This window comes from Monodon monoceros, unplaced genomic scaffold (assembly GCF_005190385.1).
Source record: "Monodon monoceros isolate NGI ecotype Baffin Bay Population unplaced genomic scaffold, NGI_Narwhal_1 Super_Scaffold_5, whole genome shotgun sequence".
Classification (NCBI taxonomy): domain Eukaryota; kingdom Metazoa; phylum Chordata; class Mammalia; order Artiodactyla; family Monodontidae; genus Monodon; species Monodon monoceros.
Window position 1 is genome coordinate 55,410,283 of NW_021703782.1, and position 16,522 is coordinate 55,426,804.

General features: G+C 36.3%; 1 protein-coding gene across 10 annotated transcripts in view; it reads left to right on the top strand.

Annotated features, from left to right (window-relative positions):
• PTPRD (protein tyrosine phosphatase receptor type D) overlaps positions 1-14,139 on the top strand; it is a 2,000,866-nt gene extending 1,986,727 nt beyond the window's left edge. For all 10 annotated transcript variants that reach the window (XM_029201877.1, XM_029201881.1, XM_029201880.1 and 7 more), the window contains 6 exons: positions 29-207; positions 820-946; positions 2,109-2,234; positions 5,164-5,318; positions 8,384-8,519; positions 10,408-14,139. In XM_029201877.1, coding sequence (XP_029057710.1) covers positions 29-207; positions 820-946; positions 2,109-2,234; positions 5,164-5,318; positions 8,384-8,519; positions 10,408-10,476 — 792 coding nt within the window. In that variant the 3' untranslated portion in view covers positions 10,477-14,139. The remainder of the gene's footprint in view (positions 1-28; positions 208-819; positions 947-2,108; positions 2,235-5,163; positions 5,319-8,383; positions 8,520-10,407) is intronic.
• Positions 14,140-16,522: the final 2,383 nt, after the last annotated feature.

Below are 16,522 nucleotides of genomic sequence, written 5' to 3' on the forward strand. Positions count from 1 at the left end.
TTTGATTTTTTCTTTTTTCCTACAACAGCGTCTAGCCAGTTCTAAAGCTCACACCTCAAGATTCATCAGTGCCAATCTTCCATGTAATAAATTCAAAAATCGCCTTGTTAATATTATGCCATATGAATCCACAAGAGTATGCCTGCAGCCCATCCGAGGAGTAGAAGGATCTGATTACATCAATGCCAGTTTTATTGATGGATACAGGTATACACTCTTGCTCCCCTGACAGTCCAAAGCCTTGATATCTACATGTGCCCTAGTTTCACAGCCAGCATGAATTTCATCTCAATTCAAAGTGTTTTCTTTCTGCAGAGGTCAGCATCCAGTCCCTTGGTATTCGCTTTTTTATTATTTTAGAGAGGAGTAAGAAGCAGCGGTCACAGAGTTTTTAATCTGTCCATGTGCACTCTTCTTTCAGAAGTCATTTGGATGTGGAAGGAGTTAATAAAGAAACTGTACCATATTATATAAATTGAATAGATTGTGTAAGAGTCACTTCTACAAAATGAAGTTGCACAACTGTTTCTTACGTGACTTGTGCGACACGTGAAATGGAGCTGTTAGCATTGCTCTGAAGTTTAAGTAGCAGTGATAAAGACATACATCATAATATTAACAAAGCAATTTCTTTTGCAAAATCCCCCAAATGTATTAAATGTTCTTATTTGATTACACAATCCTAATGGGAATTTACTGCAATAGCATTAATAATGTTTTCATTTTTTATTAGCTGGTCTGATGTTTACATATCAAATGCGAAGCCTTTGCATGTTTTCTGATGACTTTAACATGCTCTTTTCATTGTCTGTGATTCAGACAACAGAAAGCTTACATCGCTACCCAGGGGCCCTTGGCAGAGACCACCGAGGACTTCTGGCGGATGCTGTGGGAGCACAATTCCACCATCGTTGTGATGCTCACCAAGCTGCGTGAGATGGGCAGAGTGAGTGTCTCCTTATAAGACACTCAGACCACAAGAGAAATGAGGATTTCATTTTAAAAACCCGAGTGCCAGCGTCATTTCTTTGAAACACAGAGTACTCTGGACATGTTCTGGGCCATTCATTACTGTGTTGAATTTTAACTTGCAAAGCCATATCAAGTTCTTTCATTTGTGTGTTTTGAAGAAAGAACTGGTACTTTGTTCCAGTGAAACACAATCATAGAGACAAATACGTCTGACTTGTTTTGACTCTCAATGTGTTCTTACTTCCTTTCGCTCTGGACAAGCTAGAGCTTGGGTGCCATCATTACTCTGTATGAAGAAACTTGACTTTTTTCATCTCTGAAGGAAAGTTTTACCTGCTCATCTTCCACTCCCATTAAACTGTTGGAAAGTTACGTAGTTTTTCTAAGGATATAATCTGGTAACCTCAGGTTTACTTTTAAAAAATGATTCTTCTGAAGAATATATAAAATAGCATTAGAGACACCTAAGGACCTACCACTTAGATTCAATAGATACAAGCATTCTGCCATATGTGCTTGAGAAATTTTCTTTCTCGTCTTTGTATAAACTCAATGGTAGAGATGCATCCAAAACCCAACTTTTTGGAGCCCACAGAGAGAGTGAAAAAATACCAACTAGGAAAGTAACTTGACTTTTCTGATTTAGTTATTGAAGTCATTAAAACTGCGTGGGCTCCAGTTTCCTCAGCTGATGGAGATTGGACTAGGTCAATTCAGAGGTTTCTTTCTGTGTTCACACTTGATGGTTCTCTTCATTCCAAAACACAGTGTTGATCAATGCATGATTAACGTGACTAGCATTATGTCCGAGGACTGATGTAATTAATTGTCTAACTTGTAAGTATGAAGATGCTTACCCTATTGAAGAATTCAGTCAACTGATGTGTATTAAGCACCTACTGTATGCCAAGTACTATGCTTGATAACATGCACAAATATTGAACCACATGATTTCCCTATCCTCGGGGAACCTATGGTTTCAAAGAGAAAATGAGTCATATGCGATTGGTATCACCTTAAATTCTAAAACTGTATTAGTGAAAGAAAGACATTAAATATATAGATGCATGATAAACAAAACTTTATTTACACTTTATGTAGCTTGACATTAATCTTTTTTTTTTTTTTTTTTTTAGGAGAAATGTCACCAGTACTGGCCAGCAGAACGATCTGCAAGATACCAGTACTTTGTTGTAGATCCCATGGCTGAGTACAACATGCCACAATATATACTAAGAGAATTCAAGGTCACAGATGCCAGGGTAAGTTGGCACAGTCTTATGCTCTTAACCATTAACTGAAAAGTAGTCTAAAATGCATCCCTGGGAGAAATATTTTCCAAGTGACCATACTCCCAAAGTGAAAAGAAATCACTCATCCTGGAGGATTTTTTTTTTTTAAACGTAAGAGTAACTTCTCCTGTCCTGTAAGGTTTCTCACAAGCCCAGGCTTGGCTCACATTCAAATGTAGCATCTGGCAGCCCAACTTTGGGGACGTGCTTGGTGAGTGTGTGTGCCGGGAAGCATTTATTGATTGGTTGGCTGTGCTTACGTTCACCTCCTCAGCTTATTCTCTTTGGAGCTTTTTTGACTTCTTCATTACTTGATGCTGTAAATATGTTGTTGTTTTGCTCAGCCCTTTAGGTCATGTTGGCTTGGAGGTTAATTTGGTATGATTTTAAAATTGCTGAGCAAATGGCATTCTTTAGAAGAATCTGACAAGCTTTACACATTCTAATTTGATTCCTGGCATGGTTTATTCCTCGGTGTGCTAACGTGTCTGTCCGTGAGAGCTGTGCACCCACGACCCTTGTTGGCTAATTTTCATTCTGTATTTCTTATCTAGATTGCTGAGTGCAAGGTTCAGCCCTGATGTAAGATGTTCTATGCATAAACTTTAATATCCTTGCCTTTGGCCACTTTCAAACCATGATTACAAACACATCTTAGGAGAGAGTGGGGTCAGTCCAAAGCCCTGCTTTGTTTTTGGAACTGTCACAGTGGGTGGGTTGAATAAAACTGTAGGGTAGAGCTATTTACTTGATCCATTGTTTTTGTTGGAAAGCAGCTTTCTCAACCAAGACTCATGTTTAGAGATTGTCTACTAATCCCCAAAGCCTGGCCCTGGCTGTTGACCTAGAGTGAAAGAGAAATTGGTTAGCAGGCTGCTTGGCCCAGGTGACAGACCTGTTAATCCCAGAAAGTCTGAAGTCTTAACTACTCTGAAGGTGACTATACTCAAGACAGCAGTTAAGTCCCTAGGTCTCGTTTTGAGTTGCCCAAGCAAGCATGCCTTGGTGACCCATTGCTTTTAAAAAAAAAAAAAAAAAAGGAAAAAGCATGCCCTTTCAGAGTCTGAAGCTAGATATGTGAGTGAAAACTCTGAGTGCATTCCAAGCAAACTCACCGACCATTTCTGACGACAAAGTGTAGGAGCCAGGCTCTGCAAATGGCAGAGACAAGAAACACTGAAGCAGGAACTTGTTCATATGTTTTGTTTTGAAGCCTCTCTGTGATTGTATAATTTTCTTAGCTGCCATAGCATTTGCTGTTTGTGCTCCTAGTATGTTTCTAATCTCAACTTCCCAGTTTAGAAAGCCAGTTGGCACTTGAGAATAGAGTATTGTTAAACAGGTAACCTTTAAATGGAGTCAGGTGGTCTCTCCTCCAAATCGTAAAGGTCTGTACACATGCTGTTAAAAACAACTATGGTCAGAAATGAAATCCCCAGGACAATCAGAGGAAGACAAATCTGTATTACCTAGCCTCTGGCTTCCCTTCCTGTGTTTTTCAAACCTTTTCTAGAATCAAAAGGAAGTAAATCATGCTTCCATGGTAACCATCCATAAGTCTGTTATGGGGCCAAGCAGTTACTTTCATATTCTTCAGTATTCTCACAAACTGGATGTGATCTCCCAATTTATTTCGATTCCCAAATGATTCCAGTCAGGAATATGCCCTGTTCGTATGGAAACCACCAGGCTGGTTGATATGTGTCCATCTCAAGTTGGGCCATCCCCTCTTCTCCATATAACTGAATGAGAAGGATTGGGTCTCTGTCTACTTAACCAAAATCTTGGGAACTTGCACATCTATATCCAAAATGACTTTAATGTGGAGAGAGTTGTTACAGAAGTGGAAAGGAGGACCAAACTGAAGCCTTAACTAGGAGCAGGGACTCCTCAAATAGAATCAGCCCCTGTAAACTTGGAATTTGGATTCTCTCTCTCTCTGTTGATTGAGGGAAGAAAGTTGATGGTCATAATCGTTATTCCTGCTTCTGTAAACAGAGGGTCCCTTCTGCTTTTGTTGTGCTTCCAAAAACACTGTGCAATTCCAGAAGGAATCAGAAGTCCCTTAGTGTCTTCTTTTGAAACCATTTATACTTCATGAATCAAAGAAATTTTGCCTAATCACTTTAGGAAAGATAGACTGCTCCTGTATCTAGCTTTTGGTTTGTCTGTGTTAAAGCCCCACACAGACAACTCAGTTCCTGTGGTCAGCCAAGAAGAGTCCTTTTTCAGAAAACAACATTTATCTACTAATAATCTCCTGTCTCCTTGAGGGACACTTCACTTCCGCCTCAACAGCACAGTCGCCTGGTACACGCTGTGTATACTGCCTTGGCTAGAAATAGTATACCTCTGAGACGTGTGGGGCATCCGGGTTAAACCCAGCTACCCAATTTGCATCAGATCCTTTCAGTGTCACTAGTTGTCATTTGACAATGCTGCAAATAAGCAAACACAGCAAATGTGAAGGTATCATGACAATAGCAAAATCTCTGGTCTGGATGACATGCCTGGATGTTCCTTTCAGTATTAAGAACTTATTGGATTCTGAAAATTTTGAAATGGAGTGTATATGTTCCACTTTGGTTTGGAAGGCAAACTTTGGGGCTCAGAGCATTTACTAACATGGGAACTAGGTGGCTTTTTATGAAAGCTCAGGTTTTTAATGGGCATTGTGAGAGTAAATAAATTTGCAATTTAAATATATGTGAATGTAGACAGTGTTAATAGCAGGTAAGATACTAACTGACTAATTTTCTAGTTAAACATGTTTCTAACTTTTTCTTCCCTTTTTCTTTCCTTTTTTGGAAAAAATCATGCCTGCTGTTGTGGTCTGTGCACTGGTTGAATCCTCCTGGCGTCCTCCTTTGCGGTTGGATACGTGGCTTTCTCTCTAAAGGACGGGCAGTCCCGAACCGTGAGGCAGTTCCAGTTCACTGACTGGCCAGAGCAAGGAGTGCCAAAGTCTGGAGAAGGATTTATTGACTTCATTGGCCAAGTCCATAAAACAAAAGAGCAGTTTGGCCAAGATGGACCCATTTCAGTCCATTGCAGGTGAGAATCAGGAACGATGAATTTCCATTTGTGCTGAATGCAATAACTTTGAAAGTATGTACTGTTGTCTGTTCATTGTTGGTACCAATTTATTGTGAATCTGCATAACTGAAATTTTATTTTTATTTTTCTCAGAAGTGTATTGTAAACCCTAAAGCAAGGACTCATTTCTCTTTCTTTCCACAAAGTGAAAATAATCAGAGGAAGATTTTTATCTTCAAATTTTGCCTCTTGTAACAAAGAACCAAACTGTGTTTTCTTTGCCTGTTTTACCGTAACAGGAATTGTTTGTACACCACCGAGTGATAATTTGTTCAGTTTATCATTCCTCACTTGTTTTGCTTTCATAGCATTACCCTGATAATTATCTTTCTGTATCTTTCTCCTATGTTTGCCTTCTTGAGAAAACTATAAATAGTTATTAAGCCTTAATAACAATACTAATTCTTTTCAGTCAATAAGTGATTAGAATGGTACCTCAGTTAAAATTGCAATTTGCTTGAAAATTGTTGCTATATCAGAAAATGAAGCACCTTCAAGTTAATTATTTTCAATAGTTTCCACGGCATTTTATAATTCAAGTCACTGAAGCTAATAGAAATAGCAAGTAAACAGTTCAGAAAGGACAATTACCATAAATTTAGTGCTTTTGTAAGTTACTATGCAAAAACCGTCTAGCAAAAGGATTCACCTAATATTTTTTAGTTTCAGTTTGTAATCTCTTTATGGTCAAAATCTTGAAAGAGTTTATTAAAAAATTTACTTTGCTTCCCCCCCAGAATCCCAAACTACAGTTCTTAGTGATATGGGAGACAGGTCTCAAAACAGGAGAAATATTAGACATGGGCTTCAAAACATCTGAGCTCTAGTCCCACTACTATCATCATGTAGCTCTGTGACAGTAGGGAAATTTCTCTAGACCTCAGTTTTCTCAGCTGATCTCCAAGACCCCTTCTGGGACACACAGTGTGCTATTATATGAGAAGCAGACCTTATTTATACACATTTGCTGTGTGTTGAGCTTATCCAAAGTTCTTTGCTCTAGACCACCAAAGAGCATGTAGGAAATGATGCATGGACTCGATATTCAGACAAAGTGGGTGGTATATACGGGACTTGAATTACCTGGATATCCCCCTTAATTTTCCACATAATTTGCCCAAATCCTAATCCAAATTTTCCAGTATAAGCTATAAAGAAAAGAGTATGTTCAACACATTTTTCTTTAACTTCAGGCATTCCCATAAGTATAAATAAGTGTGTGTATGCATGTGTCTCTTTTCATTGCTTTTGTCACAAAATTATTTGTATATACAAAGATTCCTTTGTATACTATGACATGTTATTCATATATCTTAAAGACTTCCAGATATCTTCTCTTATCTGGGGATATTTTAAAAATACCACTCATTTATAGCTTATTAAAAACATGATAAAGTCAATAAATTTGGAAGTTATAAGGCCAGTGTCTGTTATTTTCTTGAAAGCACCTAGTAGAAAGCCAGAAACCCTATATTTTTGTTACATTTGAGCAATCAAAGCAAGGTAAGATAGACTCTGAAGTACCTGGACCATTCAACAAAAAGATCATAAATCACAGTCTCTCAGGATTAAGAGAGACTTTCAAGGTTGAAAGGGACCTTCAAGGTCATCTACTCCAGCTTAACAGAGAGCCTTGACTGCGCCTGGTTATCCTTAGTCACTTCGTAAAACCTGCCTATGGATTTTAAAGCTTCACTTGCATTTCTGTTAGGACTCTTTAGAAAACCCAGTTTATAAAGGGACACACTCTTTATATATCAACTACATCCCGAAGTAAATGAATCCATCCATTTTCTACAGCCTGTACCCAAGCATTACACATGCTGTTTAATTAGGATCCAAAAATGTAGGGATTTTTCAGATTATTCACTCTTTTCCTCATTACCTAAACCTCCAGATGCTTTCCTACGTCTTAAGAGCACAAAAGCTATGAATTAATTTTCTTCTCTTGCTGCTGTTACAATTCTGGAATCATCTTAAAACATTAAAGAAAACAGAAACTCAAAACCTTGCTAATGTGGTGGAAAGAATCCTGGTGTTTTAGCTACTGAACATCTAAAAATAGTAGATAAGTGTATAGCTCAGTGGCTCTTAACCACTGTGTTTTTTTTCTTCTTCTTCTTTTTTGAATTTTTTCCAGTTCAGAGACCCCTTTGATAATCTGTTAAAGTTGTAAGTTTCAGAAACAAAAAATATATGTATATTTACACAATCCATACATATAAGATATTCATATACCCTTCCAAAGACTAAATGAGGATCCCATGTCAAAAATCCTGTTATATTGATAGAATCTCCTTTCTCATATCAAAACTGATGTCTGAATTTGAATAGTCTATATACCTTCATATTTATTTTTACGTCTAGGTGATGGGACATGTTGCACAGATTCTTAAGTGACTACAAGAAAATTTGAAGGCACCCAGTTTGTCTTACCTTATCTGAATTAATTCAAATGTAGAGAACAAACGTATGGACACCAAGCGGGGAAAGTGGTGGTGGATGGGGTGGTGGTGGCATGATGAATTGGGCGATTGGGACTGACATGTATACACTAATATGTATAAAATAGATAACTAATAAGAACCGGCTGTATAAAAAATAAATAAAATTCTAAAATTCAAAAAAAATGAATTATTTCATACTTTAAAAATATTAAGCAGGCAAAGTTTAAAATTTCAGGATCTACGTGAAGAGTATAAATCTGTATTTTATTTACCATTCCTTTTATCCATTTATTTTATGTTTCCTGGGCCTTTCCAAAATGACATATAATCCCAGTTGAAAGGTTATTATATTTTATAAGACTTAATCCTAATTACTGCACATTCATTCTCACCTGTTATCATGGCACACTGTCTTAGAGTAATCATTTCATGAACCCAACACCACATTTTCCTGAACATTGCTGTAGTAGAACCCAATGTAATATGGAAGCTGGTGGACATATGTCCACCTCCAAGCACATGTGGCCGAGACCGTGAGTGTCTCATCCAGTAATGTTGTCTTTGTTATTATGACAGTGCGGGCGTTGGAAGAACTGGAGTCTTCATAACACTAAGCATTGTTTTGGAAAGAATGAGATATGAAGGAGTAGTAGATATCTTCCAGACTGTCAAAATGTTAAGAACGCAACGACCAGCCATGGTGCAGACAGAGGTGAGAAAAATCTCCAGGAGTTTGTTTGTCACATCTCAAGAACCAAATAATACATTTTGTTTGCCAAGATCTCCTAGAGTCCAGAGACTCTCAACACCAGAGGCAAAATGCAGGAAAATACTGTAGGAAAAGCATCCAGTTGTTTAATATTTTTGAACCTCATTTTCCCCCTTTGTAAATGGGAGTGACAGTGTCAATGTCTTAGAGCTGGTTTGGAAGTTATCTAAGATGTATTAGATTGAACCATGTTAAATTGTCACTATCTGGGGCCTATAAAAATGGCAATTTCATATAATTCATTATATATATATATACATTAATGTGATATACATTGCACGAATTTAATATATGTAAAAACCCCAATGGTAGATAATATACCTGGTAGATAATAGACCCTTGGCCCATTTTATGCCTCCATTCTCCTTCTGTATGCCTAGGTATTATCAACTGCTCTATATTTCATTTCTTAATAATGGTATTTTTAAATATTTGCATCCTGGATATGCACTAGAGAAATTAGCCTTCCATTTTCTACTCCAAGAATTGATATGAAAATTCTAATATTTTTCAGAATAATAGGAGTTCATGACTTAGCCAGTCTGACCTACTGACTTCATTTTAAGGATAATATAAGTGATAGATAGTGTTTCTGTTTCTCAAAAGGCCACCAAATTATACAATTTATATGTATTCCTAAATTCATAACCCACAGTATCTTCCAGACTTCGATTTCAAAATAGTGCAAGCATTTGGCTTGCGATACTCAAAACATTACGTCAGCCTGACAAACTTAATGGGTGTCGGGGGTGACGAGGGAAATTGGACGTTTAAAGAGCCTTAACACTTAGCCAAGCAACTTACTGTGACAAGATAGGAAAGCAAACTCCATTTATTTTGCATTACCATTTTTATTGTAGAAAAATGCACATTTAAGCAAAATAGAGACTATCTACTTTCAGCCCCATTGGCTACTGAAAATAAGTTTCTTTTACGGGGAAAATCCTACTTTTTCTCACCCCTTCTTCATCTGTAAATTATAATTTTTCTATCTTATAATGCCCCCACTTATTCCCATTTGACAGTGTTCTTCCCTGTCTGAAAAAGGACATGTTTCATGCTGTTTTAGTTTAGTGTGGTTCTTTCTAGAACAGGCAACTAACTAGCCATCACAATGAATTAGGCCAAATGGCACAGGTATTTTTTGACATGGGCAGCCAGTCTTGTGATGCCATTTTCAAGGGATGAAAAGCCTAAAAGTTCAGCTTTGTGTGCCTGATGTTCATCACAACGATACCTTTTGGCCGCTTCCCTCACTTATATAAACACATCAGAAACAATGGAGAATAATTCTGATTGCAGGCAACAAGGTCTACTGTCTGATAAGATTTTTTTTTTTTTTTAATTCAAATGTTTTTGGCAACAGCCCAGAAGATAAATGAAACCACATTTTCCTCAGGACAATATGTGTCTGCATAGGCCTCTCTTAAATATGCGAACTGAAAATTACTTACCTCAAATAATTAGATAATTTTAAAAGATGGCTGTGACATATAAGGAGTTCTCATGTTTAGCTGGTGGTAATTGTCTGGTACTATCCTTGGAGAACAGTTCACATGTGTCTGGAAGATAATGTTCACAGGAGCTGTTACTACTTTGGAATTAGGAGACTATTTTAGTTGAATTGAGTGGTGAAGTTAATAAGTACCCCATGTGGCTAATGGTTCTTTGCTCTAAACAAAACAATTGGTCATTGGATTGAATTGACTGGTGAAAGCAGTGATTTTGCCCCCATCTAGGTGTAACTTTGTCTTCCAACATCGATTTCCACTTTTTTGTTAAAATGTACTCATGGCCCCTTTTCTTTCTCCCCATGCTTTGTCTCCGGCAGGATCAGTATCAGTTCTGCTATCGAGCCGCACTAGAGTACCTGGGCAGCTTTGATCACTATGCAACGTAGAAACCCCTGACCCACTTTGGATTTTTACTGCAAGCCCTTCAATATCCATGGAGTCTCTTCTGAGCCATACAGGGCATTTGAGAAGTCCTTCTTAACTTCTAGCTAACAACCACTTAGTGGGACTATCACACACAAAACAAATTTAAAAAAACAAACTCTTCCGGGTGGACCAAGAATTCACAGTTTAATAATCTAACCTGAGAAATAATAAAGAGAGTCCTGACTGGTGAGGCATCTGAAGGATTTTATTTACAGATACCTCAAGGATTCAAAATAAAGGGAAGAAGAAATCACAGCAAAGAACCGCCATCTTGTTCAGGATTGCTTGATGGGTGCAAAAAAAATGGCCTGAGTGCAGCAGTTCAGGGCAAGATCTTTGCTGGCTTCTCATGACAAAATGGACTCTGCTTTGACATCGCCCCTTCCCAGCATACTACTCATGATAACATTTTAGGGGGAAAGGGGGTGGAGAATGTTTAAAAAGAAAGTCTTTGATTTAGTTTTTTAGTATTGTAAAGATACTGCTGACCTGTGCTTCATTTTTAACTGTGTAAACTTTTTTTTTTAACAAAATGTATCATTCGATAAAGTGAATTTTAAAAAAGTTACATAACTCTTCATTTTTTATTTCCAAATTGTAGGTTTTTTTAAGCTGTAGAACTGTTATCTGTGATACCTTGCTGTAGAAATATCAAATAATTGGAAAATTTGCACATTTTTGTGCAATACTCTTAATCTACAGTATCGGTCTCGTCTGGTATTACTTTTACACTTCTGTCTGGTTTTCGTTGCTGAGAAAGTACCCATTTTCTTCAAATAATCAAAGAGAACTTTGTTTTGTTCTTTGGAATCAACAGGGAGGCGCAAAGTATAAAGTTGCTGCTAACATATATACATATATATCCATATTTTATAGGGGTGTCTATGTATATATAGTGTGTCCACACAAAAAGACAGATATAGCTATCATTCAGTTCTTCCATGATTTAGTTTTTAAATTTTTTAAGGTAGACAAGCTATTGTAACACCTTTTTCAATTTGTTATTAATTTTATGACATACTGATATTTCTCAATATCACACAATTTTAATTCTTAAGGGAAATGAGGAATGCACATCAGTGATTGTCAAACCTCACCCCCTTAATTTCCTACCCAATCTCCCCCCACCCCCCTAACCATATTCACAAATACTATTTTGTTAGCCAGGCTTCCAACAAAGTTCAATATTTCTAACACTCTAGTGCAATAAAACATTATTAAATATCTAAGAGGTGTGCATGTGGGAAAGGTCAGTGCATATCCCTTTAGGAGGAGAGAATGTTGTAATATATCAGCTATCAAGATGTTTAAAAAACAGTGTATTCAATTGTATATTGTCTATAGTATGTGCTATGAAATTTGCATTTATGATATGTAACAGGGGCAAAGCCAAACTCATGTTACTCTGTTCAGTCAGAAACATTTTTTGTGGCATACAGCATTCCTGGGAAGTGCTGTACTTTGTTTTCTTTTGGTTTTAGTTTTGCATTTAGAGTGCCTTATAATTGATGCCTATTTTAATAGCATTTCTTTTCAGCTTTTGGTTCATATTTTCATTATTTGTTCGTATGTGTTTCTCTTCCAATTAAAGCATTATCTGTTTACCACATGTACAAAAACTCTTTGAATAATATGCATTCCTAGTTTTCAACCAAGTCGGGGATGTTAGTGATTGTACCAGCCCAAAGCACTTGGATAATCAGGGCCCTTCTTCCTTTCATAATTGTCAACATCAGGAAAAGCTACTTGTTTTATTTGTAATCCCTTCCAAATCTGCTCTGGAACATTCAGTAACTGCACCAAACTTAATTTATTGACAAACATGATTGTCAACTTTGAACATATTTACTATTTCATTAGGATTTTTCTAAAAGGAGAAATTAAAAAAAATATATATATATATATCCCCCCCAAATTTTTCAACATAATTTCTATAGGAAGCCATGGACAATGGCATGAGTTTGCCATATCTTACATGATTTTAAAGAACACTCAGAATATCCAAGGAACTCTTATTAAAGAGTTTTGGTAAAATATTTTGGTTTAATGTTAGCTTCATTGATGTTCTGCATGGAAGGAGTTTTGTTTTCTACATTTTCCCATCACTAGCAGAATGAAATCCAAGAGACCAAACACTTGCAAGCATCATATTTGAGCACTTTTGTAAAAAAAAAAAAAAGAAAAGAAAGAAAAAGAAAAAAAAAAACTATAATACTAAAAAAAATAATAATAATAAGTATCTAGAAGGCTACCTCAGAATGAGACTCTCTAACCTACATCAGAACAAGAGAAGAATGTGCACTATGTGGGTCTGTTGTTGTTTTCTTTTAGTTTGTATCTTTTGGAGATTTATCCAAGTGCCAGATTACTCAGTGCTATGATTTTCGTTTAGTGAAACAAAGGGGGTCGGACAGACATTGCGTCATGCAGACATGCCATGTTGGACAGGTAGAATCCGATGGTGTACTGCACACCAGAACGATTGGCCAATGAGCAGTTTCTCTCCCTGATACCAAAACTGCCCATTTGGCAAAGGGAAAGGGGAGAATAATCACAAGAAGAAAATGAACGGGATGCATACCATAGAGGAGCGAGGAGGAGAATATTCCAGATATCTTACTGTTCAGGAGCTGTTCTGAGAGCTAACTCCCTTACTGTCATTGATGTGCATTCCACTCTGCTTTTCTGTACAACCATTCTATCTTCTTTTCCCAGGTAAACATCTTTATCTACCATTACCATAAACTTTCAAGTTTCCAATTATTTTCATCATCATAACCAGTACGGTGCTATTATTTACCTATGTACGTGTAGTTATGTATAATTTTGTAATTAGTTACAAAGGTAAAAAAAATCAAAATATATAAAAAGTGATTTGTACAGAACTTTATTTTAGCTCTTTTTTAAAAATGATTTGCATGGTTAGACAATGGCGAGGACAGCCAGGGGAGGGAAGGGCCTCTAGGGAACTTTGCACTTTCTATACCTTTATACTATGCACTGCCCTATTGATTCTACACCCAATAATGTTATTACTTGAACCCATCTGTAAGAAACTGCTTCAGAAATTCGTTTGTGTGTATGTAAATAACCCAATATAGAAAAAGGAAAGGAAAAATTCTGCAGTAATGTACAGATTTTTTTCTTTCCTGGTTTTGTTTTTGTTTTTTGGTTTCGCTTTGCTTTAGGCCTTTCTTTTTATTTTTAATTACCTTTTCTTTTTCCTATTTTGGATTTTAGTTTCCTTTGGGTTTATGGGTGCCCTGATACTCCAGCAGAGATCAGAAGGCTACAGATCCATCCTATCCATCTGTTATGTGGCTTTGCCATCCAAGCTTGGAGTGTCTTTACAAAGATAATAACAGTTGTGTTCTTTGCTCTCGTTTTGGATGCATAGACTGAAAAATTTAAAAAAAAAACAACTTGTAAAATGGCTTGTTAAAAAAATACAATTACCTCTAATTAGTAGTACGCGTAAATGTTTTACAGAATGAAAGGCGTGCTTTTTATTTTCTTACTTCGTTACATTGGTGGCGAAAGAAGTCTGTATGAAAATCAGTTCTTTGCTGACACAAGTTCCATTTGTTACAAATGAATTCTAATAAAAATGTCAGTGTTATGCAGCCCTGGCCTTTGCTTTTGTCCACTCAAGCACTTTGGTTTTGAACTAACTATGGATGTTCCCTCTTCCCCCCTGGTTATCTGGTTAGTTCCTTTATACTAATAGTAATTCTACTTACCAAGAGGCTGCTATCTACAGGTGCCTGCCTTGAGGTGAGCACCTTTCACTGGTAAGCAAACTGAGGCTTAAAGAAATGGTTTGCCTGAGTTCACACAGCAAAGAAAGAAGCCTTGGTATCATTCAAACTAGAGATCATAGGCAATCTTTAATTCTTCACGATGACTACTATATACAAATAAGTGCATTAGGATGTATATAAGTATTATCATCTTGAAACAACTGGCATCTCTCAAGTACATAAAAACTCTTTGGGAACATGGCTAAGAAAATACTTGGCTTGGATTGTTTATTCAGTCATTCAATATTATAAGTCAGAACTGTTGTAGGCGTTGGGAATGCAACTGTGAACAAATGAGATACTGCTGCTTCTCCTATGGAGATTGCAGCCTAGGGAGAGAGGTTTGCATTAAATAAATAATGATAAAATTACACTCTGACAAGCGTTATAAGGGAAAGGAGAGATCCATGAAGTTAGGACTTTCTATTGTGAGGGAGAGAAACTCTGACTCAGCTTAAAAGACAAGGAAAGTGTTTTTTGGCTCATATATTTAAAGATCAGGAATGGGCTTATGTTGAGAGAGTAGAAATATATAATCTTCAGAAACAACTGGACTCAGAACTCAGGTGATATCTTCAACACTTGGCATCTCTCTCTTTCTCCCATCCTGGTTTCTACTTTCTCAGTGTCAGTTCTAAGGAATCTATGCGGTCCTTGGAAACTTTGGGATCATAACATCAAAAAGCAGGCAAGTGGAAGAGTTAATTCCCCAACAGCACAAACAGAAATCCCCGAACAGAATGGATGCTTGTTGGCCCCCATTGATAGGACTTGGAGTAAGTGATCATCTCAGGATCACAACTGTGGATAGGAGGAGAGAATGTGCTCACTGAGTTGCCAAATCAAGAAGGATGTACAGTAGCTGTCACCTTGCCAAATAGTGATGAATATGGTAGGACCAACAACTGACTGCCAACCAACCTAATGAATTAAGGTAAGGCAAAGTACAGATATGCTGGGTAATGTTACAGCTACATGTTGCCACGGAAATGATGAGGGAATGAAACAGTCCCATTATCCAAAAAGTATCTTGGAAAACTTGATATGAAATAGACAATTAGACTCTTTTTTCCTCACTCTTTCTTGCTCTCCACCTAAACTGTCCTTTAATTTTATAGATTCAATCACCCTATTGATTGATTGTGTAAGCACACAATCCCTAACCAGAAAAACAGGACAAAAATTTCAAGGTGAATCATACTTAATATTCTGATCATTGTGATGCATTATATTAAACAGATGTCTGATTGGAATGCCAAAGATGACAAAATAGCTCACTTCACACATGTACACACATGTAGGAATTATTAGTTAATAATAACTCACTAATAGTTTAGGTTTCTTTTCTTAGTCATATTTATGATTAGACTTCATAAGTTAAGAGAATTTCGATAAAGTATAATAATTTCTAAAATTATAAATCTGAAAAGTGTTTAACTTTATGATTTTTAAAAAGGGTTTCTGTAAGTTCTAAGGAAATAAGTATAGTAAGGAACAACTATGAATTTGAAATTGTAGATTGTATCATTATTTGTAATAGCAAAATAAAAGTGAAGACACCCTAAATGTTCACTAATAGGAAATGATTAAAAATAAAATGTATATATGTGAAATTGTATATATGTAAAATTTTATACACACACACACATCACGACACCATCAATAATACATTGTAATTTAGCCATTAAGTGATTAAGTAGTTTGTGGGAAAAAGTTATGACATGAAAAATCATTAAAAGGAGGTATAAAATTATGTACACATATTGAAACAAAGAATTAAATGACTGGAAAGAAATGCATCATTTACTAAATGAGAACTATGTAATAAAACTACCTTGTACTTTTTTCTAAAATTTTTATAATAAGTACTTTAAAGTAGGGGTGCTTTAAAATATATGAGAAGATGGATTAATTTTTAAAAATCAATTTAAAAAGGCAAGAATGGAGAGAAAAAAAAAGAACTCAGGAAAGAACCAAGGACAGGTGGGACAAATAGAAAGAAAATAATAATATGATAGATTTAAACAAAACAAAAATTACATTAAGTGTAAATGTAGTATATCCAACTTAAAAATATATATTGTAGTCTAGATATATAATGCTCATAAAAGTATAAGAATGCTGAAAGTAAAAGAAGGTTAAGAAATATGCCATGCAAACATAGCCAAAAGAATGCTGTGCTGTTATTAATTTCAGCCATAGCATT